Source organism: Megachile rotundata, chromosome 8 (genome assembly GCF_050947335.1).
Source record: "Megachile rotundata isolate GNS110a chromosome 8, iyMegRotu1, whole genome shotgun sequence".
In the NCBI taxonomy this organism is placed as follows: Eukaryota; Metazoa; Arthropoda; class Insecta; order Hymenoptera; family Megachilidae; genus Megachile; species Megachile rotundata.
In genome coordinates, this window is record NC_134990.1 from 7477766 (window position 1) to 7505696 (window position 27931).

A 27931-nucleotide genomic window follows, 5' to 3' on the forward strand; every position below is an offset into this window, starting at 1 on the left:
AATTCACTTGGCCAATGTAGTGTATTATGGTGCATAATAGTGCACGCGAAATATGGATTTCGAAGTGTCGGTTTATTTGTTGGTTTTAATTACAAATTCATTTTTATTCCTTACATTTTTATTCTAGCTTGTGAATTTTTTTTTGAATACTTTTATTAGTTGGGGAATATTAAAGGAGAAAATTAGTTTGAAAACTGCAATATATACATATTTTATTTAGTGGAATTTTATTGTGTCATAAAAAAATATACAGGGTGACTCATAAGTAGTGTTACTCATGGAAAGGGGGTTTGGGAATTTGGGAATTGAAGTGTTTGGGGATTGGGAAAATTGGGGTGATTTAATGGGGAATTTTGGGATGTTGGAATTCCAAATATCAGTAAAAATTTATTAGCCTCTCTTTATATTGCAATTTTTAAATTTAATTAATTTCATTTTTAAAATGCCATAGTTTGATATTATTTCAATTTTGTAATTTAGGAAATTAGTAATAATGAACCACAGAAGTAACAGTAAAAATTCACTAGCCTCTCGTTATATTGCAATATTCTAATTCATTTATTTCAATGTTAAAATTCCATAGTTCAATATTACTTCAATTTTGTAATTGAAACAATTAGTAGCAATGTACCACAGAAGTATTAGTAAAAGTTTACTAACCTCTCGTTATATTGCAATTTTCTAATTCATTTATTTCAATGTTAAAATTCCATAGTTCAATATTACTTCAATTTTGCAATTGAAACAATTAGTAGCAATGCACCACAGAAGTATTAGTAAAAGTTTACTAACCTCTCCTTATATTGCAATTTTGTAATTTAATTTATTTCAATCTTAAAATACCATAGTTTGAAATTACTTTAACTTTGTAATTTAGAAAATTAGTAGCAATGCACCACAGAAGTATTAGTAAAAGTTTACTAACCTCTCGTTATATTGCAATTTTCTAATTCATTTATTTCAATGCTAAAATTCCATAGTTCAATATTACTTCAATTTTGTAATTGAAACAATTAGTAGTAATGCACCACAGAAGTATTAATAAAAGTTTACTAACCTCTCCTTATATTGCAATTTTGTAATTTAATTTATTTAAATTTTAAAATACCATAGTTTGAAATTACTTTAACTTTGTAATTTAGAAAATTAGTAGTAATGAACCATAGAAGTATCAGTAAGAATTTGTTAGCCTCTCGTTATATTGCAATTTCGTAAATTAATTTATTTCAATTTTAAAATACCATAGTTTGAGATTACTTTAACTTTGTAATTTAGAAAATTAGTAGTAATGAACCATAGAAGTATCAGTAAGAATTTGTTAGCCTCTCGTTATATTGCAATTTTGTAAATTAATTTATAGCAATTTTAAAATGCCATAGTTTGATATTATTTCAATTCTGTAACTTAAGAAATTGGTAATAATGAACCATGTAGGTATGAGTAAAAATTTATTAGTCTCTCGTCATATTGCAATTTTGTAAATTAATTTATTTCAATTTTCAATTTCCATAGATTGATATTACTTCAACTTTGTAACTTAGGAAATTAGTAAATAATGAATCGCAGAAGTATCAGTAAAACTTTATTATCCTCTTGTTATATTGCAATTTCCTAATTTAGCTTTTCCAATTTTTAAATTTGATTCTCTGACAATACCTCAATTTTATAATTAAATTTCATGCAATATGTTGAAGTTATTCCAACTTTTTGGAACTCAATTGGATTCACTTCTTTGATATTATATTAATTATGCAATATATCAAGTTAGCAATAATAAATCATATTATCAGTAAAAATTTATTACTATTTTTAATACTGCAACTAAAAAGTCAAAACGTTCTTCAAAAATGTAACTCCATCCCTGACTTCGATTTTCATTTTATTAAACTCGTCAGTCTTGTTCCAACCGTCGTTCGGTTCGAACATGTTCGACTCTTCTCTAACCCACTATTTTTTGTAGCCTTTATTTTTGGCGAACATTTTTTCGTACATTTTTATTTTATAAACGTGTTATCGTTCACTATTCACAATGACGACGGAGATGATAAGGTATTCGTACATCAAACCGAGAAGCGAATTCGGGAAACAATGCATCTTCCAATTTACCACGGATATAGGAGTAGAAAATATAAGTCCAGATGTAAAATTGATGGACAATTATATTGTAATTCCCCGTAATAATCGGTACATGCAGGAAACTGCACAGCTTGCAGTGCACGAAGTAAGAATATTTTATTGAATCAGGAATAATGGCTGGAGGGATGATTAACCTCAATTTAATATCAATAATTAATGCGTTGATTGTTCTGGGGATTATTGATTATTAATTAGACCATTCCTCTAGGGAGTTGTTTCAATTAAGGGGTTTATTTTGTGCGAGGGGTTGCGATTGGAAATTGATGACTGACATTTTTGGGACGGATTGTTACTTTTGTTATTTTTACTTCAGTTTTGTATGGATATTGCAATTTTATTTATCTATTTGTTTATAGATTTTATATTTTACTGTTTTATTATTGTACTGCTTTAGGAGGTAGGTATTTTAGTATTTTTATGGGGTATTTTGGGGTTTTGGTGTTTTCGTATTTTAGTATTGCAGGATCCCATTATTTAACTATTTTGCTGTTTTATTATTTTAGTATTTCAGTATTTTAGTATTTTAGTATTTCAGTATTTTAGTATTTCAGTATTTCAGTATTTAAGTATTTCAGTATTTCAGTATCTCAGTATCTCAGTATTTCAGTATTTCAGTATTTCAGTATTTCAGTATCTCAGTATCTCAGTATTTCAGTATTTCAGTATTTCAGTATTTCAGTATTTCAGTATTTCAGTATTTTAGTATTTTAGTATTTTAGTATTTTAGTTTTTTAGTATTTTAGTATTTTAGTATTTTAGTAATTTAGTATTTTAGTAATTTAGTATTTTAGTATTTTAGTATTTTACTACTTCACTACTTCACTATTTCACTACTTCACTACTTCACTATTTTACTACTTTACTACTTTACAACTTTACTACTTCACTATTTCACTATTTTACTATTTCACTATTTCACTATTTTAGTATTTTAGTATCTTACTACTTCACTGTTTAATTATTTCAAAATTATTTCATATTTCAATATAAATTTTATTTTTGTATTTCATTAAATACATCAAATTAAATAATTTTTTTTCAAATTTCGTTAACTAATTAAAACTTCATAATATTTAAATTTTTACGACTTCTTCCAGGTACAAACAGACCCAAAGATTATTAAAAACACAGGGATGTTGCACACAGAGGGTGGTTGGCCAAGAGAAGTTAATTCGAACGATAATGAAGCTACACACAGATATCGTCGACGTGTCGAAAGGAGTGACAATTGGGCTCCATGTTTAAAAAATCTTATTCCAGTAAGCTAATTTCTAAATCACCAGATTCTCACATCCCCAAACTTTCACACCGCTAAATTCTTACGTCCCCAAATTATCACACCCTTAAATTTCCATATATGAGAATTCTTACACCCCTAAATTTCCACATCTCTAAATTCTCACATTTCCAAATTAAAACATTAATTAACGTGCACCACTTTGCCCGACACCTGTAGGAGTAGTACCGATATTTATTCCAAACCGTGTTTTGTTTAAACTTCGAAAGAATATTGGTTTCAATACAAAAATGAAATATCGCTATTGTTGAATTTAGAAAATACACCGGTTTTGTCTAAATTGAAAGATATGTTGGTTTTTTATGCTGTAAAAATATTGGAAAAAATGCGAGACAATTTAAAATATGGATCGATACATATACAGGTATTATACCGACAGGTGAATATTTGAAATAAAAAAAATAAAACAATAAGCTTCTCAAAGATATTTGTGCATTTTTACTGATTTTCTATGCAGAATATTTTTTTTTGTTACTTCGACACTTTCTGTATTTATATTTTCTTTGATCTTACAGAAGGTATTTTTTAATTTTATATATGACATTTTTGAATTAATTAGTTTTGAATTTTTTTATTAATAGTACTCATAATTAAATTGTTTGATTATTTAAATTTTTTAATTCTTTATTTATTGTACTCATGAGTAAACTGTTTTGTGTAGGTAATGGAGCATTCTGTGTTACAAAATGGCGCAATGAACATTTACGAAAAATTTTTCGACGATTTGATCCCAACATCCATCTTCAAGCATTACAACATCAGGTATTTTTCACGTTTTATCAATATCATACAAACAACAATATTCAACATTTTAATCCTCCATGTTTTGCAACAAAAGTTTACCTGTTAAATCTTCAACAATATTTACCTCACAAATGACAAATGTTAGATTTTACTTTTCAAAAAATACGAAACATTATTCCTTAAATTTAATTAAATACATAGGTGTATCGTAAAGTAATAAAACATATATTTTTATTTGTTCTAAAAGTAATACATAACTTTCGTCATAAATTCAGCAAACAATCAGAAGCTATAGCTTAAACAGGCTTCAATCGAACGAAGTAAATCAAACGCTAACAATGAAACAATTGTTTCAAACTGGTTCAATGAAACACTTAAATACAACGTACACAGTGGAGGACGATTTTATAAAATCGATACTGTCTATTAAGCCAGAAAGCAAGTGAAAAAAATTTCACAACAAACATGTACAACTGAAGAGTTCTTGCAGATTGATGGAAATCGACGAATTTGTAGGAATAACTATTGAATCCATTTGATTTTATAGGCTGTTATCGAAAGGCGATTGAAAAGTCTACTAGTTTGTAGCTGTCGATAAACTAAAATCAACAATGCTTGACCTGTTTGCAAATCGATTGCAAGCCTTTATGAATTTGTTCTGGTCGGTTGATGCTAAATCGAACGATACTTTGATGAGTTCACAATTTGTCAAAATTTGCGAGTAAAAAGATATGCAAGTTTGCTTGTAGGTTTGCAAGTTTTCAAATTTGCAATTTTTCAAATTTATAAGTTCTAAAATTTGCAATTTTTCAAATTTATAAGTTCTAAAATTTGCAAGTTTCCAAACTTAGCCAAAGAGTAAGGGCAATACAACAAGTGGCGACACTCCAAGCAGCACCTGTTTGTAAAATGGCGTCCCTTTAATTGGTTGCGCAAACGAGCGGGAAATTTAAATGAAATCTGATTTCGTGTCAACCTCTAATAATTACAAATCCGTCATAAATTTTCTCTGTACTAATATCAGCTTTCGAAGTCACATCAATTTTACAACACTGGAAAGTTGAAGAAAGGAATATAAAGTGATTACTCCACAAAATATATTTTAAGAATACATATTACAGAAATGATTATTACAAATAACTTACAAGGAAATGAACTATCACGAGAAAATACGGATGAATGTTACAGGGAAATAAAATTATTGCGAATAAATTACTGGAGTGCAGGTTTAAACAGTTCGACCGCCATACTTGCACGTTGTGCGCATGCGCGTTTCGAAATACCGCGTCGAAATTGTACGCGCATCCCCGATTTGTTTGTCTAGGACAATCGGTTGTGTCTCTCTCTCTAAAAAGTATTTTCCTTGTCGAGTGTCGCCTCTTGTATCACTAATCTTTGGTTAGGTTAACAAGTTGGCGGTGAGGGCCGGTGGCGCGAAATTCAAATTCCATATAATCGAATATCGTTAATTTGTAATATAACGTAACGCGATTGCATAGAAAATAGTTGCACAGATAAAAAGTAACGAACTTTCAGTAATCGGGTTTGGAACGTTTTGGTTGTACAAATTTTTTTGATAATTGTTTTATGTACCAGTTCAAGTTTCATGATTCTTCTGTGCATTGTGCAGTTATATTACATACATGTATGTAATATTACATGTATTTGTGAATTATTCGATTATATGATGTATTTGAGGTGTCAATATGGCAGTCAACTTGTTAAAATTTGTTTAATAATAATTTTTCGTGAGATAGATTTGATAATGTTGCTATAATCTTAAAAGTCGTAAAATTTATTCGCAAACAAGTCTTCCTTTTTCGAGTCGACATTCTGAAGTTTCTTTAACTCGAAACGCACAGATACAATAAAAATTTGATCGCTTAATTATCTGTGATCAAAGCTCAGCTCAAATGTTATATGCACTATTACTAACTTTCTCTAACTTTCTCAGTGTAACAAATTTTGGAGAAATATCGTTCACTGTCGAATATTCGTAACATACTGTAATATAAATAATACAAGTTGCAATATATGCAATAATTTGTTCCAGAATAGAAAACGATATTATTCCAATTTTTATTCTTTAACACCCTCTATCATCTCATTTTCTTAACTCCTCCATTTTGCTTTGACTCATCATATGCAACCCATATTTATTTGTACAGAAAAATTCCCGTATTTCTTGGAAAAATATCGTACGTTAAAATATGAATTATATTTGTAATTTATTGCGAATAATTCATGTTAATGTAACAATAATTTGTTCTTCGAACAAATTTGATGATTTTTCTTCTGTGAATTGTGCAATTATATTATATATTTCAGTAATCACGTTATCAAATATTTTAGAAAGTAGAAATAGCTTGTAGAAATATTTTCTACAAAATTTTTTGTAAAAATGTAGAAATAGTTTTCTTGTCAAATGTCGTCTTTTGTATTTGACCCAGGTATGCATCTCTTTCAGGAACCGGAACTCGTATACAGATCCGGAAGCGATCAAGAGGCCCGTCAGTGGTCTGTCTTGGTCCTCCTGCGGATCGAATCGATTGGCTGCAGCTTACTCGTTTATGGAATTTGAAGAGCATTCGGCCGACGTGAGTCCGCACTCCTACATATGGGACATCGGTACTCGAATATTCCTTATGTTATTCGACGACAAACCACACATTCGATCGCTGTTATTTGCCATGGCACCTCGAAACGGAATGCTATTCGATCCACCCGATTCCTTCCGGTCTGTACACGCGGAAATTTGATATCGTTTCGATCAAAGACAAGCTATTGCGGCTATCTTGGAAGCTCGGCCAAAGAAAGAATGCATAGGTGTCGTTGCATGAATGCCATTTACTATGATATGAACACGTTGAATACTGTAGGGGATAGAGGTTCATGCCAGGAATTTCAGCCAATTGAATGATCGGGGGAAAAGAATTTCGTTTGGGGGAAAATAGAATAAGGGGAATTGTAGACTTTTTTGGTAATTGTTGTTGCGTTGGACAAATTTTTGAAATTTTGGAGATCCTTATGTTTCTTTATGGAATTCTCAAATTTTTTAACTACTGAAATCTTATTTTTCAAGGTTTTTAGATTTCCATATATGTGAATTTTCAGATTCCCTTGTTACAACTGGTATAATTTACAATTATCAAATCCATGGATCCTTAAATTCCCATATTCCCAAGTTATCACATTTCTAAATTCTCATATCATCAAATTTCCACGTCCCCCAAAATTACCATATTATCAGGTTTCCTCGTCCTCAAATTTCCACATTTCCAAATATCTTAACTTCCAAATTTCCACATCCCTAAATTTCATCATTTCAAAATTTCCACATAAGCCAAAATTTCCACATCTCCAAGTTTCCTCATCCCCCAATTTCCACGAACCCAAATTCTCTCATTTTCAAATCCCTTAATTCCCAAATTCCCACATCCTCCAATTCTCTCATTCCCAAATCCCTCAATTCCCAAATTCTCACATTCCAAAATTTCCACATCCTCCATAATTTCCACGTCCCCAAATTCCCACATCTTCAAGTTTCCTCATCCTCCAATTTCCACATTCCCAAATTCTCTCATTCCCACATCCCTTAATTCCCAAATTCCCACATCTCCACGTTTCCACATCCTCCAATTTCCACATCCCCAAATTCTCGCATTTCCAAATCCCTTAATTACCAAATTCCCACATCTCCACGTTTCCACATCCTCCAATTTCCACATCCCCAAATTCTTGCATTTCCAAATCCCTTAATTACCAAATTCCCATATCCCCAAATTTCCACATCCCCAAATTCCCTTTTTCACAAATCCCATAATTCTCAAATTCCCACATTCCCAAATTCTCTCATTCCCGAATCCCTTAATTCCCAAATTCCCACATCCTCAAAAATTTTCACGTCACCAAATTCCCACATCTCTAAGTTTCCTCATCCCCCATTCCCACATCCCAAAATTTTCTCATTCCCAAATTTCCACGTCCTCCAATATTCCTACATCCCTAATTTTTCTTACCCCCAAATTCTCTCATTCTCAAAATTTTAAAAATTCCCCCAAAAATCCCCAAATTCTCAAATATTCAAATCTTCAAATCCCCAAATCTCCAAAGCCCTAAATCCTCAAATCCTTAAATCTCCAAATCTCCAAATCCCTAAATCCTCAAATCCTCAAATCTCCAAATCTTCAAATCCCCAAATCTTCAAATCCCTAAATCTTCAAATCCCCAAATTTCCAAATCCCTAAATCCCTAAACCTTAAAATCCCTAAAGCCTTAAATCTCCAAATTTCCAAAGCCTTAAATCCTCAAATCTCCAAATCTGCAAATCTCCAAATCCCTAAATCCCTAAATCCCTAAACCCTTAAGTCTCCAAACCCTCAAATCTCCACAGCCCTAAATCCTCAAATCTCCAAATCTCCAAATTTCCAAATTTTCAAATCTCCAAATCCCTATATCCCTAAATCTCTAAATCCCTAAATCCCTAAATCCCTAAATCCCTAAATCCCTAAATTCCTAAATCCCTAAATCCCTAAACCCTTAAATGTTCAAATCCTGACATCTCCAACTCTCCATCTCTCAAACTCTCAAAATCCCCAACTACCCAAAAATCCCCCAAAACTAAAAACCGCTAAAAATTTGTCCGTTCCAGACTACTCGAGCAGCCCCCTGTGCGCACTGAAATCATCGTCTCCATTACTCTCGATCGAATTTAATCCCCGCGACCCAGCCTTGTTAATCGGCGGTCTTTTGTCCGGACAAGTGTGTTGCTGGGATATTCGAACAGGCGATACTCCCCAACAATTATCGCATCCCTTTTACAGTCACAGGTATCGATATATACGGATATTTCTTTTGAATTCTCGAAACCACAATTTCCGTTCGATCGGTAAACAGAAGTATGTGGAACTTTTCAAAAATGTTTTATTGCGCTTTTAATATTCGCTCGGATACGAACGTAACGATTCGCTCTGTTAGCACGCGCTTTTGTAATGACAAACTTTGTACCGATCGTAGGTGTACTTTGATATTTTTTCATTTGCAGGTAAATGTTTTATGGAGATATTTCCATGAATTTTATTGTGTAATTAAATCCGATGCGTTTGTTTAAATATGGAATTATTATTCATATTTTTTTACGGAATATCTCGTGGAGTTGGAATTATTATTCATATTTTTTTACGGGATATCTCGTGGAGTTGTATTATATTTTCTTTGTTGAAGCGTTGTGAATAATATTTATTTTCTTCGTTAATTATTATTTTTTTATCGAATTAGTATGATTATTATTTATTTTCTTTATTATTATTGTTCATTATTAAAATTATTAGTTATGTTTTTTATTTAATTATTAAGATTATTAATTTTTTTTTATTGAATTATTATTATTAATTTCTTTTTTATTGCATTGTTATAATTGTTAATTATTTTCCTTATTGAAGTAATGAGATTATTAATTTTTTAAAAATTATTATTATTATTAATCATTTTTAAAATTGAATTATGATGATAATTAATTATTTTCCTTATTGAAGTATTAAGATTATTAATTTTTTTTTAATTATTACTATTAATAATCATTTTTTTAATTGAATTATGATAATAATTAATTATTTTTTTTACTGAATAATTAAAATTCATAATTATTTTCTTCATTCAATTATTAAAAATAATAATTATTTCCTTCAATTAAAATTTTTCACTTCAAACTGTACAAAATGTCAAATCTTCAAACTAACAAATTACCAAACTCCGAAATCAAACAACTGTTATATTTTCCAAAGATATCCAGTGTCGAAAGCAATTTGGATTCCGTCCAAAGTGATCACCGAATTCTTCTCCGCGTCGATTGACGGCACCGTAAAATGGTGGGACACCAGGTATCCAAAAAAGCCGAGGGATATGATGGTGATGGATTTATATGATCCGTCTCGAGCCAGCATCGTGGATGCTATCGGTGTCACGACTCTCCAATACGAACCAACGATTAGCAGCAGATTTTTAGCCGGTTTGCAAAATGGTATAATTGTGAACGTGAATAGAAGAAGCAAGGATGAGAGAGAAAAATTGGCTGCGAGGTTCATGGCTTACAAAGGACCGGTCATCGCCATTGATCGAAATCCTGCCTTCCTGAAATGCTTTCTGACTATTGGGAATGGAACTGTGAAGGTGTGGGCGGATGATACGAAGGAGGGATGCTTCTTCAGCGTTTGGTATTATTTTTAGTTATTTTGAGATTAATTGTTTGGATGAGCTGATGGGCGATCTAATAATCTAACAATCTTACCAGCTACCAATCTATAATTCTATCAATGTATCAATATATCAATCTATCAATACATTAATATATCAATATATCAATGTATCAATCTATCAATACATTAATATATCAATATATCAATGTATCAATATTTCAATATATCAATATATCAATATTTCAATAGATTAATATTTCAATTTATCAATTTATCAATTTATCAATTTATCAATTTATCAATTTATCAATTTATCAATTTATCAATTTATCAATTTATCAATTTATCAATTTATCAGTTTATCAGTTTATCAGTTTATCAGTTTATCAGTTTATCAGTTTATCAGTTTATCAGTTTATCAGTTTATCAGTTTATCAGTTTATCAATTTATCAGTTTATCAATTTATCAATTTATCAATTTATCAATTTATCAATTTATCAATTTATCAATTTATCAATCTATCAACTCACCAATCTATCAATCTATCAATTCATCAATCTAGCAAACCACCAATCCACCAATCCACCAATCCACCAATCCACCAATCCACCAATCCACCAATCCACCAATCCACCAATCCACCAATCCACCAATCCACCAATCCACCAATCCACCAATCCACCAATCCACCAATCCACCAATCCACCAATCCACCAATCCACCAATCCACCAATCCACCAATCCACCAATCCACCAATCCACCAATCCACCAATCCACCAATCCACCAATCCACCAATCCACCAATCCACCAATCCACCAATCCACCAATCCACCAATCCACCAATCCACCAATCCACCAATCCACCAATCCACCAATCCACCAATCCACCAATCCACCAATCCACCAATCCACCAATCCACCAATCCACCAATCCACCAATCCACCAATCCACCAATCCACCAATCCACCAATCCACCAATCCACCAATCCACCATTCCACCAATCCACCAATCCACCAATCCACCAATCCACCAATCCACCAATCCACCATTCCACCAATCCACCAATCCACTAATCCACCAATCTAACCACCTACCACTCAATCTAAAAATCCAATATTCTACAACTTCAAAAATCATCAAATGTATCACCCAGTACATTATCGATTTTGTTCACCAAAAAAAAAACGATTAAATTTACGACGTAGGGAAAAGGCAGGTCTAACCGGTGGATGTTGGAGCAGATCCAGATGTTCCGTATTTTTCACCATAAACACCAAAGGCGAAGTGAAAGCGTACGATATTCTGGCAGGTATACAAGCACCCTTGACATCGATCCACCCTTGTCAGAACGGTTTAACATCGATCGATGCACATGAAAATGGCGATTTAATCGCCGTTGGAAATCGCAATGGCAATGTATACATGTTGCAGTGCTCGGAGGATCTTGCCACGATCAGCAAAGATGACAGATATCGTTTGAATAACGTAAGAATTTCCGTTTCTTTTTAACTACATTCAAAAGGTTGCTTTTTGTCAAAAGAGGGAAGTTGCAAAATTTCATTATAATTATTTTTGTATATTTTTGTTTTAATTATATTTACTGGAATTTAGAGATAAATAATTGATATATATATGAAATTCGTAGAAATGGATTGTTATTTGTCATATGTGAATTTTTTTGTCTATTATCTCATCTATTATCTTATTATTTTATCTATAAGATAATTATCTACATATCTTATCTATGTAGTTTGTTAGCTACTGTCTATTGTCTATTGCCAATTTTGTACTGTCTGCTGACTGTTGTTTATTATCTGTTATCTGTAATTTTTGATCTATCATCTCATCTATTATCTTATTATTTTATCTATAAGAGAATTATCTACATATCTTATCTATGTAGTTTGTTAGCTACTGTCTATTGTTTATTATCAATTTTGTACTGTCTGCTGACTGTTGTTTATTATCTATTATCTGTAATTTTTTATCTATTATCTCATCTATTCCATAATCTAGTCTAAAAGATAACAGAAGTATGATTTGCTGTCTACTGTCCATTATTTAGCGTTCACTATCTTCTGTTAATTATCTATTATCTACTATATGTTCTCTATAATCTATCATCTGTCATTTGCTACCTATTATCTCATCTACTACTCCACAATTTAATCTATAAGATAATTTAAATGGTATTGTTTACAGTCTATCACTCACTGTCCATTGTCAAATATCAATTACGTACCTATCTATTGTATGTTGTCTATTATCTATTATCTGATATCTGTTATGATGCCATCTATCATCTCATCTTCTAGCACCTAACTTAATCTACAAGATAAGACAAATCTGATATATAGTCTCTACTGATAATTGATTTATAGACTATTATCCACCGTATACCATCTCTTGCCAATTATCTAATATCTATTACTTGTAATCTATTATTTCATCTTCTGTCTCAAATTTTATCTACGAGATTGCAATTTATCTACAAAACTTATTAAATTCCAAAATTCTCAAATTGTAAAATACCCAAATTTCTCGTGTTCCAAAATTCCAAAATTTCTCAGGTTCCAAATTCCTAAATTTCCAAATAACAAAATCCCCAAATTTCTCAGGTTTTAAATTCAAAAGTCCCCAAATTTCTCACGTCGCAAATTCCAAAATTCCAAAATTTCTCACGTTCCAAATTCTAAAATCCCCAAATTTCTCACGTTTCAAATTCCAAAATTCCCAAATTCCAAAATCCCCAAATTTCTCACGTTTCAAATTCCAAAATTCCCAAATTCCAAAATCCCCAAATTTCTCACGTTTCAAATTCCAAAATTCCCAAATTTGAAAATCCCCAAATTTCTCACGTTCCAAATTCCAAAATTCCAAAATTTCTCACGTTCCAAATTCCAAAATCTCCAAATTTCTCACGTTTCAAATTCCAAAATTCCCAAATTCGAAAATCCCCAAATTTCTCACGTTCCAAATTCCAAAATCCCCAAATTTCTTACGTTTCAAATTCAAAAATTCTCAAATTTCTCACGTTTCAAATTCCAAAATTTCCAAATTCGAAAATCCCCAAATTTCTTACGTTCCAAATTCCAAAATTCCCAAATTCAAAAATCCCCAAATTTCTCACGTTCCAAATTCCAAAATTCCCAAATTTTTTAAATTCCAAATTCCAAAATTCCTAAATTTCTCAGGTTCCAATTTCCAAAAATCCCTAAACGCCTAAATCTTCAAATTTCTCAGTTTCCCGACCTGTCACAGAACATTTGTAGAGACTGTATAAACTTGATGAGTTCGTGCAATATGAAAATTCTTTCCTCTACCTTTCATATGTGTACCAACAACACTTTTGAAGATACAACCTTCGCAAAACGCCAGAATCATTCCTACCAACCCCGTAAATTCCATAAATAAACTTCTTACCGTTGCCTTCTTACCAAAAACATCTCACCGTCCTATTCCATCAAGCAAATACGCCTAACACCAAACAGTCTGATCAAACGAAGCTCCTCGATAAACCTGCCTGACTTCTTGAAATCAAGTCAGCCGTATTTTCGCGATGAATTTAACCGACAAGAAACAGCTGCGTGTTCTCTCAAATTGAGACAAGAAAATATATTAATCGTTGGTGTTGCAGTATCTTGAGAGATACGGTCGGTACGAGAAAGCTGTCGATAATCGATTGCGGGAGATACGTCTGATGATCGGCACGGACATCGAGGAGGAATTTGTTCGTCACCCTAAGCGGGTGACGAAGACGAAGGCGAAAAGGGAGAGCAAAACGAAGAAGAAGGATCTTCCACATGGCCGGGAAGCTCAGGATCCGACGAAACGGAAGACCGGGAAAAAATCGAAGGTCGTTGGAAGATTGAGCGAAGGAGACCATCTGAAAGCCGAGGAGGAGTATTTCCGCAGGATTGAGGCGGTAACGTTTTATTCGTTCATCGAAACTAATCAGACAGTTTTCTGTTTATTTCGTATTTTCCTTTGGGGATAATTATGTTGGACGTTGACCCAACTAACCAAACTGTTTTCTGTGTTTTTAATATTTTTTTGAGAGACAGTTCTTTTAGGTATCAATTTTTCAAATCTGGTAATTTTTAAGTTTTCGAATTTTCAAATTTCAAAATTACTGAATTTTCAAGTTCTTCAAATTTCTAAATTTCTAAATTACTAGATTTCAAAATCCCTAGATTTCACAATTCCTAGATTCAAGAATCCCTTGACTCCTAAATCCCTAGATTCAAGAATCCCTAAATTCCAAAATTTCTAGATTCAAAAACCCCGAATTTAAAAAATCCCTACATTCAAGAATTCCTAAATTCCAAAATTTCTAGATTCAAAAACTCCGAATTTAAAAAATCCCCAGATTCAAGAATCCCTAATTTAAAGAATCCTTATATTAAAAAATCCCTAGGTTGTTGAATCCCCAGATTCAAGAATCCCTAAACTAAAAAATTTCTAGATTAAAAAATCCCTAGATTGCTAAATCCCTAGATTCAAGAATCCCTAATTTAAAAAATCCCTAGATTGTTGAATCCCTATATTCCTAAATCCCTAGATTCAAGAATCCCTCAATTCCAAAATTTCTAGATTCAAAAATCCCTAGATTCCTAAATCTCTAAATCCCTAGATTCCTAAATCTCTAAATCCCTAGATTCAAGAATCCCTCAATTCCAAAATTTCTAGATTCAAAAATCCCTAGATTCCTAAATCTCTAAATCCCTAGATTCCTAAATCTCTAAATCCCTAGATTCTTAAATCTCTAAATCCCTAGATTCTTAAATCTCTAAATCCCTAGATTCTTAAATCTCCAAATCTCTAGATTCCTAAATCCCTACATTGTTAAATTCCTAAATCCCTAAATCCTTAGATTCTTAAATCTCTGAATTCCCCAGTTTCCAAATTTCTTAATCACCAAATTTTCAAACTTGTTAAATTTCAAATCCCAAGGACCCCAAATTTCCAAATTCTACAATTCTTAAATTTCCAAATCCTAAAATACCCAAATTTCCACACTTCTCAATTTAAAGACCTGCATAGAAATTCAAAATCCACCAATTCAAAGATCTAATAAAATTAAAAGTCCCCAACTTCTTCACCCCAAATCTAATATTCGTGTCTCTCTCTCTAAAAATTCTCATCTCAATCATCAAATACCTGATATATCTTCCATTTTGAAAACCTTACCAACTTCGTACCAAATAAATAAATCACCTCGTCACACAACAATGCACCTACAACCTTCAAGTCCCAACAATTCTTCACGATCTCAATTTCTGAATGATCCTGTACACAAAGAAACCGCACGACACGAGCCATTTTCCTCCTCCCATTGCACCATCGATTCCGAATGCAGTTACTTCGCGATGCATTCACTCCGTCCAATTTGATACAAACCTTACATGCTCGCGGACCACGTTAAAGAACTCCGGGAAAGAATGAAATTTCTAAGGGTACACGAAAGTCGAGCAATTTCGAATAGTCTTGAACAACCGTCAGCGTGCAACATAAATGATGCGCATACCGCGTTCGTTCTCGTTCTGAAAGGAGTCCGCGAAGTTCACGGAAATAGATAGAGAGGACATCGAGGCAGTGCAGGAATTGTTGCGGGAGAGGATAGTCACTCCTGTGCGCGACGAAGAGGAGGATGAAGAGGCACCGGCGAAGGAGGACGCGAGAAGAGATCGGAAATCCATCAGGAAGTTGTTGAGTCGCGCGAAAATTCGAAGAGAGCTGCGGACGGCTGCGAAGAAGAAGAAGGCGGAGAAAGGGGACGACGAAGATGCGGATTCCGATACGAGGAGCACGAGGGACAGGAAAAAACGATCGGGGGAGATTTTGAAAAAGATCTGCAAGGTGGTGTGCAAGCCGGAAATTTGTTGCAAGGATGTGCCAGGTAAGATTGTACGATCGGTTGCGGATCTTTCGAAATGCGATTTGGTGGCATGGAATTATTGGAAGTTTTATGTTGGAGGGACATTGAGTGATTTGGGGATTTGTTACAATTTTTGAAAAATTAGGGGAGAAATTGCAAAATTGGGAACTTTTTCAAATTGATAAGTTTTGGAATTTGGTATTGGAAAAATTATTTATATTTAAAATATGGAGATTCTGAAAATTTTTAACTACAAAATTTCTTGATTTAAAAATTTGTTGAGATTCAAAAATCCCTAGATCCACAAATATCTACAGTCAAAAATCCCTAGATTCGAAAATCACTAAAATCCCAAATCCCTCGATTCCCAGTTCCCTCGATTCCCAGTTCCCTAGATTCCCAATTCCCTAGATTCCCAATTCCCCAGATTCCCAATTCCCTAGATTCCCAATTTCTTAGATTCCCAATTCCCTAGATTTCCAATTCCCTAGATTCCCAATTCCTTAGATTCCCAGTTCCCTAGATTCCAATTCCCTAGATTCCCAATTCCCCAGATTCCCAATTCCCTAGATTCCCAATTCCCTAGATTCCCAATTCCCTAGATACCCAATTCCCTAGATTCCCAATTCCCTAGATTCCCAATTCCCTAGATTCCCAGTTCCGTAGGTTCCCAATTCCCCAGATGCCCAATTCCTCAGATTCCCAATTCCCTAGATTCCCAATTCCCTAGATTCCCAATTCCCTAGATTCCCAATTCCCTAGATTCCCAATTCCCTAGATTCCCAGTTCCGTAGATTCCCAATTCCCTAGATTCCCCAATTCCTTAGATTCCCAATTCCCTAGATTCCAAATTCCCTATACCCTAACTCCCTAGATTCCCAAGTTCCTAGATTTCACAATTCCAAAATTTGAAAATTCCTTGATTCCCAAACGCCTGGATTTCTATTTCCGCAGATTAAAAATCCCTAGATCCCCAAATTCTCAGGTTCAAAAACCTCTAGATTCCCACATTCCTAGATCCAGAAATCCCTAGATTCTAAAATCTATAGATTCCTAAAATCCTAGATACAAAGATCCATAGATTCCCTAATTCCTAGATCCAAAAATCCCTAGATTCCCAAATTCATAGATCCAAAAATCCCTAGATTCCCAAACTCCTAGATCCAAAAATCCCTATATTTCCAAATTTCTTGATTCAACCATTCCTAGATTCCTAAATGCCTCGATTAAAAAATCCCTAAACTTCCTAATTTCTACACCCCCAATTCCCTAGATTCTCAAATCCGTAGATTTCCAAATCCTTGATAACAAAATTCCCAGCTTCCTAAATTCCCAATAGTTAAAATCGAAGTATGCAAGATACTAATTTAACCTAACCTAACCTAACTTGTAGAATGCATTTTATGTATCTACTCTCGAATTAAAACCTTGCTATTTAAAGCTGTCAATTCGCGACGCTTTAATACTTCTCCACCCAAAGAATATATAAACCTAACCTAACCTAACATAATCTAACCTAAAATTACCTGACCTAAAATTAACCTAAAATTAAAGTTTGAGAAATATATTCGTCATTTAAACCCCCAACTATGGTGCCATCGATAACTACACCGGGGATTATGGCTTCCAGGATCGTACTTGTCACGATTTAACTTGTCGGGACTTTATCTGTCGGGATTATACCCGTCGGGACTTTAGATGTGATTCTCGGTGGCACCGGGCAAATCGACACGGTCGAGAGAGTCACTCTAAGAGTACGGTTCCTTTGTAATTGGCCGGGAAGCTTACTCAATAATTTCCATGGAATTTCATTTCACGCTTCCGGTAACGACGGAAATTTTCCGAAAGTTTGTCAAGTTGCCGCCACGGTTCTGCCACTTGTAAATTCTACAGCGATGGCGGTCGAGTAACGGCAAACAAGGTGCACGGTCCGTCGCGGTTGTATCACGGTTCTGCCGGTCAATTAATTCTGTTCAACGTTTCCGGCATTCGCCATCTTCGAGTTACTTACAATTAGCACGGATTAACGCCTTAGGGGAAACCACTTACAATTCTGAGTTTATAAAACGAACCAGCGAAGCGTAACGTGATCGACAACTCTTAACGTTGGGGATTTTGGATATTTTATTATATAAATTATACACAATATTATATTTTTTATATCAGCGAAAGATTTAATGTTATGGAATGCAATTTTTAATATTCTTTGAAAATGTTTAGTAGTTTATCTATTTACGTATTTGAGAGTTTAGGAATTGGGGGATTTGGGAATCTTAGAATATATGTATTTTTGGGGTTTTTTAATCCCCATTTTGTCAGTTGAGATTTTAGCTGTCGGGAGTTTAAGTAGTTAGGACTTTATCCGTTGCGATTTTAAATGGTCGGGATTTTAAGTGATCGGGATTTTAACTGCCAGGATTTTAAGTGGTTGGGAATTTAACTGTGGGGACTTTAAGTGATCAGGATATTAACTGTCAGGAATTTAAGTGATCGGGATTTTAGCTGTCAGGAATTTCAGTGATCGGGATTTTAGCTGTCAGGATTTTAAGTGGTTGGGAATTTAACTGTTGGGACTTTAAGTAATCAGGATATTAACTGTCAGGAATTTAAGTGATTGGGATTTTACCTGTCAGGAATTTCAGTGATCGGGATTTTAGCTGTCAGGATTTTAAGTGGTTGGGAATTTAACTGTTATGACTTTAAGTGATCAGGATATTAACTGTCAGGAATTTAAGTGATCGGGATTTTAGCTGTCAAGAATTTCAGTGATCGGGATTTTAGCTGTCAGGATTTTAAGTGGTTGGGAATTTAACTGTTAGGACTTTAAGTGATCAGGATATTAACTGTCAGGAATTTAAGTGATCGGGATTTTAGCTGTCAGGAATTTAAGTGATCAGGATATTAATTGTCGGCATTTGAAGTGATCAGGATATTAACTGTCGGAATTTTAAGTGATCAAGATATTAACTGTCGGGATTTTAAGTGATCAGTACATTAACTATCGGGATTTTAACTGATCAGGACATTAACTGTCGGGATTTTAAGTGATCAGGAATTTAACTGTCGTGATATTAGAGTGAACCCTTGATTTATAGTTTCAACTCTTTCCAATATATTGCATCTGTGCGAAATTACTCTCGAAGAAGAAAAGACACTCGGAAATGAACGTTTTTTCCCTTGCACGAACTATTCCGTGCGTTAATTAGGTCCTGTACAGAAGCAAATTAATCGTCTCGTTCTGAAACGATAATTTACTCCGTGGTGAAAGAATCTTGTATGAAACGAACGAAAGATGAAACCGAGTGAAAGGACGAGGTATTTTAAACGTAGGATGGTGCATTTAAAATTTTAATGAGACTAGCTTACGATCTTTCAACTTCCAGGTATAAATTAGTTACGTTGTTATTCTTCTAGGGACATCTCAAAAATATTATTTTATAGAGATGTAAAAATAGGAAACTAGAAAGCTGGGAAATTAAAGAACTTGAAAAAGAAATGTAGAAAAATGGAAAATTTCAAAACTACAAAACTATAAATCTCTAAAACTTGAAAGCTTATCTCTGAGGTTCTGACCACAACAATTTTTAACTACAAATCTATAAATTTTCATAACTCCAAATGACCAAGTTTGCAAATGTCTAAAATTGCAAATTTTTTAAACCCCAAAACTCCAAATCTCCAAAACTTCAAATCTCCAAAACTTCAAATCTCCAAATCTCTAAAACTCCGAAACTTCAAATTCCCAAAACTCCAAACCTTGATGTCCCCCAAATTCCCAAAACTCCAAATCTCCAAATCTTTAAAACTCCAGAACTTCAAATTCCCAAAACTCCAAATCCCCAAATCTCTAAAACTCCAAAACTTCAAATCTTAAAATCCCCAAATCCCCAAATCTCTAAAACTCCAAAACTTCAAATCCCCAAAACTCCAAACCTTGAAGTCCCCCAAATTCCCAAAACTCCAAATCCCCAAATCTCTAAAACTCCAAAACTTCAAATTCCCAAAACTCCAAATCCCCAAATCTCTAAAACTCCAAAACTTCAAATTCCCAAAACTCCAAATCCCCAAATCTCTAAAACTCCAAAATTTCAAATCTTAAAATCCCCAAATCCCCAAATCTCCAAAACTCCAAAACTTTAAATTCCCAAAACTCCAAATCTTAAAATTCCCAAATCCTCAAAACTCAAATTCCAAATATCCAAATCTCTAAATCTCTAAATCTCTAAATCTCCAAAATCTCCAAAATCTCCATCTCCAAAATCTTCAAAATCTCCAAATCTCCCAACTGTCAAATTCTCACACCCCATCAGCTTCAAATAACCAAAAAACCTCTCTAAACGTACCACCAATATCTCCTCCCTTAAACAGCAACACACTCCTACCTTTACTCGTACATTGCGCATACATTTTAACTCTATTTTTTGCTCTAACGATAACCAATGCAGCGGTCATAAATCAAGCTTCGCAAACGCACGAAGTCCCACCGCAGGAAAATATTGTCTTATCGCTCTGAAAAATATTTCCAACCGCTTGCATCGAAGCTAATAGCGCCTGGCTTCCGCGTTCCCAATTTATTTCCATATTGTGCACGCACGATATCATAAAAGCAATTTTTGCGTTCTGATCGCTCGTTCATAGACATTGTTCGAGTATCCGGAAATCCTTTCTCTCTATTTCCCCGCGTTTCTACCTCGACGTTTCGCGTCGCGGAATCCTCCGGCATTTGCAGCCACCATTTTTTCCCCGTTTTGTTTTTATAGCGTGAACAGGAATTAATTCGAGATTATGTAAATGGGGATATTCGGTGGTCCAGGGAATTATAAAGAACGGTTGAGTCGCTGAACGAGTTCCGCGATTACAAATTAGGATGGAATTAATTAACGTCCAGAAGAAAAATCGTGTGCAACGAGCAGGATATACTTTGTTCGCGGTCGGTTGCTCATATTGATTCGTTTTAATCGATACGTCCGATGGAATGTATTCATTTTCGTCCAGGTAATTCTGAATGGGCTTAATATTACCGGAATATCTGCTTCCATATTTTTTGCGGATTGATTCGATATTAGGTAACGATATTTTATATTTTTCGGCTCTGTATTATGTTACGTTATTTAATATTTTCGGGAGTTGTATAAATGGGGGGTTTTCAGGATTATTTTAACATACAGGGTAGGTCAAATTTGACTTCGTGTCGAGTGAGTATCAGGTAACTTTATTTAATATTTTTTGGGGGTGGAATAATTGGGATGTTTGCAGGATTATAGATTGCTAAATTATTAGATACTTAAATCCCTAGATTCTTAAATTCTTAGATACTTAAATCCCTAGATTCTTAAATTCTTACATACAAAAACCACTAGATTCCTAAATCTCTAGATACGAAACTCCCAAAACTCTCAAATCCCCAGATTTAAAAATCCCTAGATTCCTAATTCCGCGATTCAAAACTCCCTAGATTCCCAAATCTTAGATTCCAACTCCTGGATTAAAAAATCCCTAGATTCCCAACCCCCTGGATTCGCAATTCCTCGATTCAAAAATCGCTAGATTCCTAATTCCTCGATACAAAATTCCCTAGATTCTCAAATCTCCAGATCTAAAAATTCCTAATTCCTCGATTCAAAATTCCCTAGATTCCCAGATCCTTAGATTTCTAATTCCTCGATTCGAAATTCCCTAGATTCTCAAATCTCCAGATTTAAAAATTCCTAGATTCCTAATTCCTCGATTCAAAATTCTCTAGATTCGCAAATATCCAGATTTAAAATATCCTATTTCCTCGACATAAAATTCCGTAGATTCCCAAATCCTTAGATTCCTAATTCCTCGATTCGAAATTCCCTAGGTTCTCAAATCTTCAGATTTAAAAATTCCTAATTCTTCGATTCAAAATTCCCTAGATTCCTAATTCCTCGATTCGGAATTCCCTAGATTCTCAAATCTCCAGATTTAAAAATTCCTAGATTCCTAACTCCTTAATTCAAAATTCCCTAGATTCCCAAACCTCCAGATTTAAAAATCCCTAGATTCCCAAATCCTCGATTAAAAAATTCCTAGGCTCCCAAATCTCCAGATTTAAAAATTGCTAGCTTCATAATTCCTCGATTCAAAAATGCCTAGATACGCAAATACCTAGATTAAAAAATCCCTAAATTACTAAATGTAAAAATTTCCAAATCCTAAAATTCCCAAATTTCCAAATTTTTTAAATTTCAAATCCCAAACACTTCAAATTTCCAAATTCTAAAATCCCAAAAGTTCCAAATCCTGAATCTCCCAAATTTCTAAATTTCTCCATCCAATGACCTGCATAAAAATTTAAAATCCTCCAAAAATTGAAAATTCTCAAAAATCTAATAACATTCTTCTCTAATAACAAAAGTTTTCAACTTCTTCACCCAAAATCTAAAATTCATGCACTGTGCATTTTCATTTGTGTGCATTTCTTCACTCCATTTTCCAGCACCAAATAATGTACAGAAGTCTATCAAAATAATCAAACGAAACTCTCGATAAAAATCAGAAACAATTTAGAGAAATACATAAAAATAATGAGACGATAAAGACCAGAAACAATTTAGAAAAGTACATGAAAACAACTACCCTTCATAAAAACCAGAACCAGTAAAAATGGTTTTCATTTCAGCAGAACAGAAAGTGAAGCACATGATGGACGTCCAGAGGTACACGATGACGACGCGTCTGCCCGAAAAAGTAAGGTCCACACTAATCGAAGATAGATTCTTCAGAAAGTTAACGATACAACTGGACGATATTCCGGAACCGTCACCCGTGCAGAAGAGGAGGATGTTGATGCTAAAGGACGCAGCGCCCCACGTCCTCCGCAAGGAGCTCGACTCCGCCAAAGCAGAAGTGCGTTTGTGGCAAGAGAAAGCTCTAGCAAGAAAGCTCGCTTCATGGATGGTAGAGCAAAAGCTGGAGAAAGAGGTCCAGGAGCAGGAACCGAAACCCATTGCAGAGCCCAGTCAAAAACTCGTTAGCCAGGTGTCAATGAAGCAAGTGTCTATGAGCAAGGATTCAATTACCAGAAGACGTAGGCGTTCGATGAGGTCGAGACAAACTATGGAGAGACTGTCACAAGAGGAGGAAATGAAACGGGAGGAAATGAGACGGGAGGAAATGTGGAAGGAAGCGAAGAAGAAGGCGAAGGAACATGACGAAGAGAAAGAAGGAATTACTTATCCTCGGATATCGGCTGCTTTTAGGGCGTCTGAAGATATACGGAGGGCTGGGGTGGGAAAGAAGTCGCAAGTTCAGATAGATACGTAGATGAGAGGATCATGGGAGTCATTGCATAATAAAGTATGTCTAGATAGTAAATTGTATATGAGGTAATATGAGGAATTTGTGAGTTGACATGTGACAGAGTCTATCCACATATGTAACCTAAGATGATGTCTAAAGAAAATTAGTTAAATCTTGCAATGAATGAAGTGAAAATTGAGAGGTAAATTAATGAAATGTGGACATGAGGATCAAGATAACAAAACCTATAAGAAATTTGAAGTACACCTGGTCACACATGATCATATAGTATAGATAGTCACATATGGTCACATAATACATATAGGAACACATGTCCATATGATACACATAGTCACACTTGGTCACATAATACACATAGGCACACGTGATCATATGATACACATAGTCACACATGATCATATAATACATATAGCCACACATGATCATATAATACACATAGTCACATATAATCACATAATACACATAGGCACACATGATCACATAATACTCATGGTCACACATGATCACATGATACAGACAAGTCACACATGGTCACACATGATCACATAATAGAAACAAATCACACATGGTCACACATGATCAAATAATACAGACAAGTCACATATGGTCACACATGATCACATAATTGAAACAAATCACACATGGTCACACATGATCGCATAATAGAGACAAATCACACATGGTCACACATGATCGCATAATAGAGACAAATCACACATAGTCACACATGATCATATAATACAGACAAATCACACATGGTCACACATGATCACACACAATCACATATCATCACACATGATCACATAATACACATAGTCTTCCAATCTTTTTGAACCATCTAATCTACCTAGATATCTAATATCTGACCTATTGAATAACCTGTCACATATGTCCACATATGTCCAAATCAAAACCAACCTAAAATTGTACATCTATCACACATGAAATGTATCTAAACACATGTAACACTAAAACATACTCTAATCATTTGTCCCTCTAATCAATCCACTCCAATCCGAGCCCATCATCCACCCATTAAACCACAAGCTCCACACAACCCAAAAAACCCAATACACAACATGAATACAAAAGCATGAAGAACAAACTGAAGTTTCGCCTAATCGATGCACGTCCATGACTCTGCGATGTAAACCACCTTGAAGAATTCATCTTTGTGCAAGAAAAGTCGGCGATAAACAATCTGTCCGCAAACTCAGAAGAATCTTATACTTCACTTTGCAAGTCATTCTTTTCAACGCTATTACGCATTCGTGAAGCGGAAAGGTGAAGCCGAGTAAGTTTCCACGACAGATTCAGAAATTCGTTCGACGACAGCATGAAATTCGGCTCAGAAGCAGATGGTCCCGGACGAGGAAATTATTGGGAAGAAGCTTGGGGAAACGGCTTCAAGTTTATCGTTTTTCTTGTCGTCCGAGATCCTCAAGCTTTCCGTTTATTGCCGGAGTTTAAGCGACCTCGACGAACTTGGGCGGACATTATGGCGATGAACAGCGAGAGATAATCCGACCGGAATATCTATCGGGATGACGAACTGGTGATGGGCGGCACGGAAAGTTTTTTACGTTTCCGCGGGCTACTTGCTGAATGTTTTCTGCAACTGGAAGCTGGGGGAACGAGGGACTTCGAGGAGGAGCGATGGAGAACAGGTATGTTAATTAATAGTGTGATTGTATTAAAAAGTGTGTTGGGGAACAAGGAAGCTACTTCAGAGGCTACCAAACTCCTAGGTTTGCAATTTTCTGGATTTCCAGATATTTAGACTTGCAATTCCCTAGGATTTTAATTAGTTTAGATTACCAAATTTGTGGGTTATCAAATTTAAAAATTCCTAGATACAAGATTTTCAAATTCCAAAGGCCTCAAATTTCAAGATTCCCAAATTACTAATTTTCCAAATTTGTTAATCATAAAATTTCTAGGTTACCAAACTTCTAGATTTCCAATCCCTAGGACCCCAAATTCCTAGATTCCCAAATTTCGGGGCTGCCAAATTCCTAAGCTCCCAAATCCCTAGATTTCCAAATTCAGAAGTCTCCAAATTCCTAGATTTCCAAATTCCTAAACCCCCAAATCCCTAGATTCACAAATTCCTAAATCCTCAAATCCCTAGATTCCCAAATTCCAAAACCCACAAATCCTTAGATTCCCAAATTCCTAAACCCCCAAATCCCTAGATTCACAAATTCCTAAATCCTCAAATCCCTAGATTCCCAAATTCCAAAACCCCCAAATCCCTAGATTCCCAAATTCCTAAACCCCCAATTCCCTAGATTCCCAAATTCCTAAATCCTCAAATCCCTAGATTCCCAAATTCCAAAACCCCCAAATCCCTAGATTTACAAATTCCTAAACCCCCAATTCCCTAGATTCCCAAATTCCTAAACCCCCAATTCCTTAGATTCCTAAATTTCTAAATTCCCAAATTTCTAAACCACCAATTCCCTAGATTCCTAAATTTCTAAATTCCCAAATTCCTAAACCTTCAAATTCCCAAAACATATAAACTATCAATTATTTAAATTTTTATATTCCCACGGTCACTCACCACCACTATTCTTCAACTTCATAAAACTCGACTTGTCTCCTGGCATTAGGGATTCCTCCCCGGCTCGGCGGAAAACAAGTATGCTAATTAAAACTCTAATCACATTAAGATGTACGCGAAGAACAGGTAACTTCTTCGGGGAAATAACAGATGTTTTCGGAGACGGTGAATTTTTCGAGGAGGAAAGTTGGGGCTCATTTCGTGCTATTGTTCCTTCGCTTTTTAGATGAATAATGCTAGGGAATTTGTGGAGTACAAACTTTACATGAGCTATGACGCACTCGTGACGCACTCGCAGTTCAAATATTGTCAATTTTTCTCGTATTTTTGGTACGCGTGAATTTTCAATTTAGACGTAATAATTTACGTACGTATGTTCCACGAGTTGGCGCGTGTGCTATGACGCACTCGTGACGCACTCGCAGTTCAAATATTGTCAATTTTTCTCGTATTTTTGGTACGCGTGAATTTTCAATTTAGGCGTAATAATTTACGTACGGATGTCAACCCACGAGTTGTCGCGTGAGGACCCAAAGTAAAAGAAGCTCTATCCCCACCGTGAACACTTCCAGCGTTACATACAGGCGCATAAGAATAATAATGACAATAACAACTGCTGAATGCAACTCGCGCTATCTCGCTCACTCGAGAGACATTTGCCGACTGTCATTGTTTTTCGCCTAATTGCGTGACCGCGAGAGCCAATTCCGCTGAAAATACGTGAGGCGTTTTTCTACTCTGACCAATCGGAGCCGTGGTTCTTCACGTTAGCCGCGCGCCAACTTGTGGGCTACCATCGACACATTATGAAGTTTTTATTATAATTTGTTACTCTACATATCACTCATCCCATTCTTAATCTCCTTAAATTTGTAGATTAATGAACATCGAGAACAAGAAAGTACTAAAATGAAAGCGAAACAGAAGATTCAATGAAGAAGAAAATGCTAATGACGAAGATAAAGGACGAAACGTGAAGATTGAAGATGAAGAGCATGAGCCAGCACAATTAGACGATTTTGAAGATAAATTATGTACGAATTTGGGGATAACGCTGCGATGCAAAGTGGCCGGATAATTTGCAGCTTACGGTTGAAAGCCTAAGCGCCATTTGGCCCGGGGATATTCTCGAATCGCTTATCACGGACAATTGGACCACTTCGTTCGATTTACTGATTAATGACGCCTTTCGCATTGAAGATTCTCGAACAGAGCTCATTCTCTGGATTTACCAGCGGTTCACTGAACTTGTAGCCTCGAGAACTATGCGAGAATTATAATTATATATGATCATATATAATTATCATGCAACTAATGATCAATTTTTATGATCTTTTGTTTCTTGTAATTCTGATGAGCTTTTAGAATATTTACGTATAATATGTATACTCGTTTATGATATGTTTATCGAGAAATTTTACAGCATTTGATAACTAATTATTTATATATTGCGTGCTATGTTATTTGTTTATAGACGTTTAGTCAAATCGGTGATTTGATACCAAATTTTTTGGAGTAAAGTTTTTAGATAGCCAGTTTTTTATATTTAGTGTCAAGTTTTATTTGTTAGTTGTATTATTGATAATTTATTATTGCTTATTGGAACTTACTAGTTTTGAATTTGTAGATCAGTAATTTTTCAAAAAATGAAATTCGAATTTCAAAAATAGAATAAAATGTTCTAAATATTTTGCGATAATTTACTAAATTCAAATGTAAAATAAAATGTCTAATAAACACTATAATATTTAAATTTCAAGTTCATTTCAAAAAGTGTATCTATCATTATGTTTCTCATCCCCTAAAAAACGAGACGAAAATAAA

At 34.4% G+C, this 27931-nt stretch overlaps 2 protein-coding genes across 7 annotated transcripts in view; one reads left to right on the top strand and one right to left on the bottom strand.

The window, feature by feature from the left end:
* Window positions 1-27931, bottom strand: part of LOC100876010 (furin-like protease 1) — a 394431-nt gene that overhangs the window by 97463 nt on the left and 269037 nt on the right. The window lies entirely within an intron of this gene.
* On the top strand, window positions 1913-27866 carry LOC143264964 (dynein intermediate chain 3, ciliary-like). 2 transcript variants are annotated; one of them, XM_076534255.1, is made up of 11 exons: window positions 1913-2221; window positions 3234-3395; window positions 4095-4195; window positions 6645-6805; window positions 8829-9006; window positions 9961-10389; window positions 11582-11861; window positions 14014-14301; window positions 15927-16275; window positions 22901-25208; window positions 26984-27866. In XM_076534255.1, exons 1-10 carry the CDS (start codon window positions 2030-2032, stop codon window positions 23542-23544), a joined length of 2784 nt encoding a protein of 927 aa, XP_076390370.1. In that variant the 5' UTR covers window positions 1913-2029; the 3' UTR covers window positions 23545-25208; window positions 26984-27866. The 2 variants fall into 2 exon arrangements, with proteins under 2 accessions (XP_076390370.1, XP_076390371.1); XM_076534256.1 differs by having other exon boundaries at window positions 22904-25208.

Excerpts from the sequence above, each read along its gene's own strand:
- LOC143264964 (XM_076534255.1), top strand. The coding sequence starts at position 2,030 with ATGACGACGGAGATGATAAGGTATTCGTACATCAAACCGAGAAGCGAA. Across the intron at positions 10,390-11,581 it reads GGATGCTTCTTCAGCGTTTG|GGAAAAGGCAGGTCTAACCG; the intron begins GTATTATTTTTA and ends TTTACGACGTAG. Across the intron at positions 14,302-15,926 it reads ATTTCCGCAGGATTGAGGCG|GAGTCCGCGAAGTTCACGGA; the intron begins GTAACGTTTTAT and ends TCGTTCTGAAAG.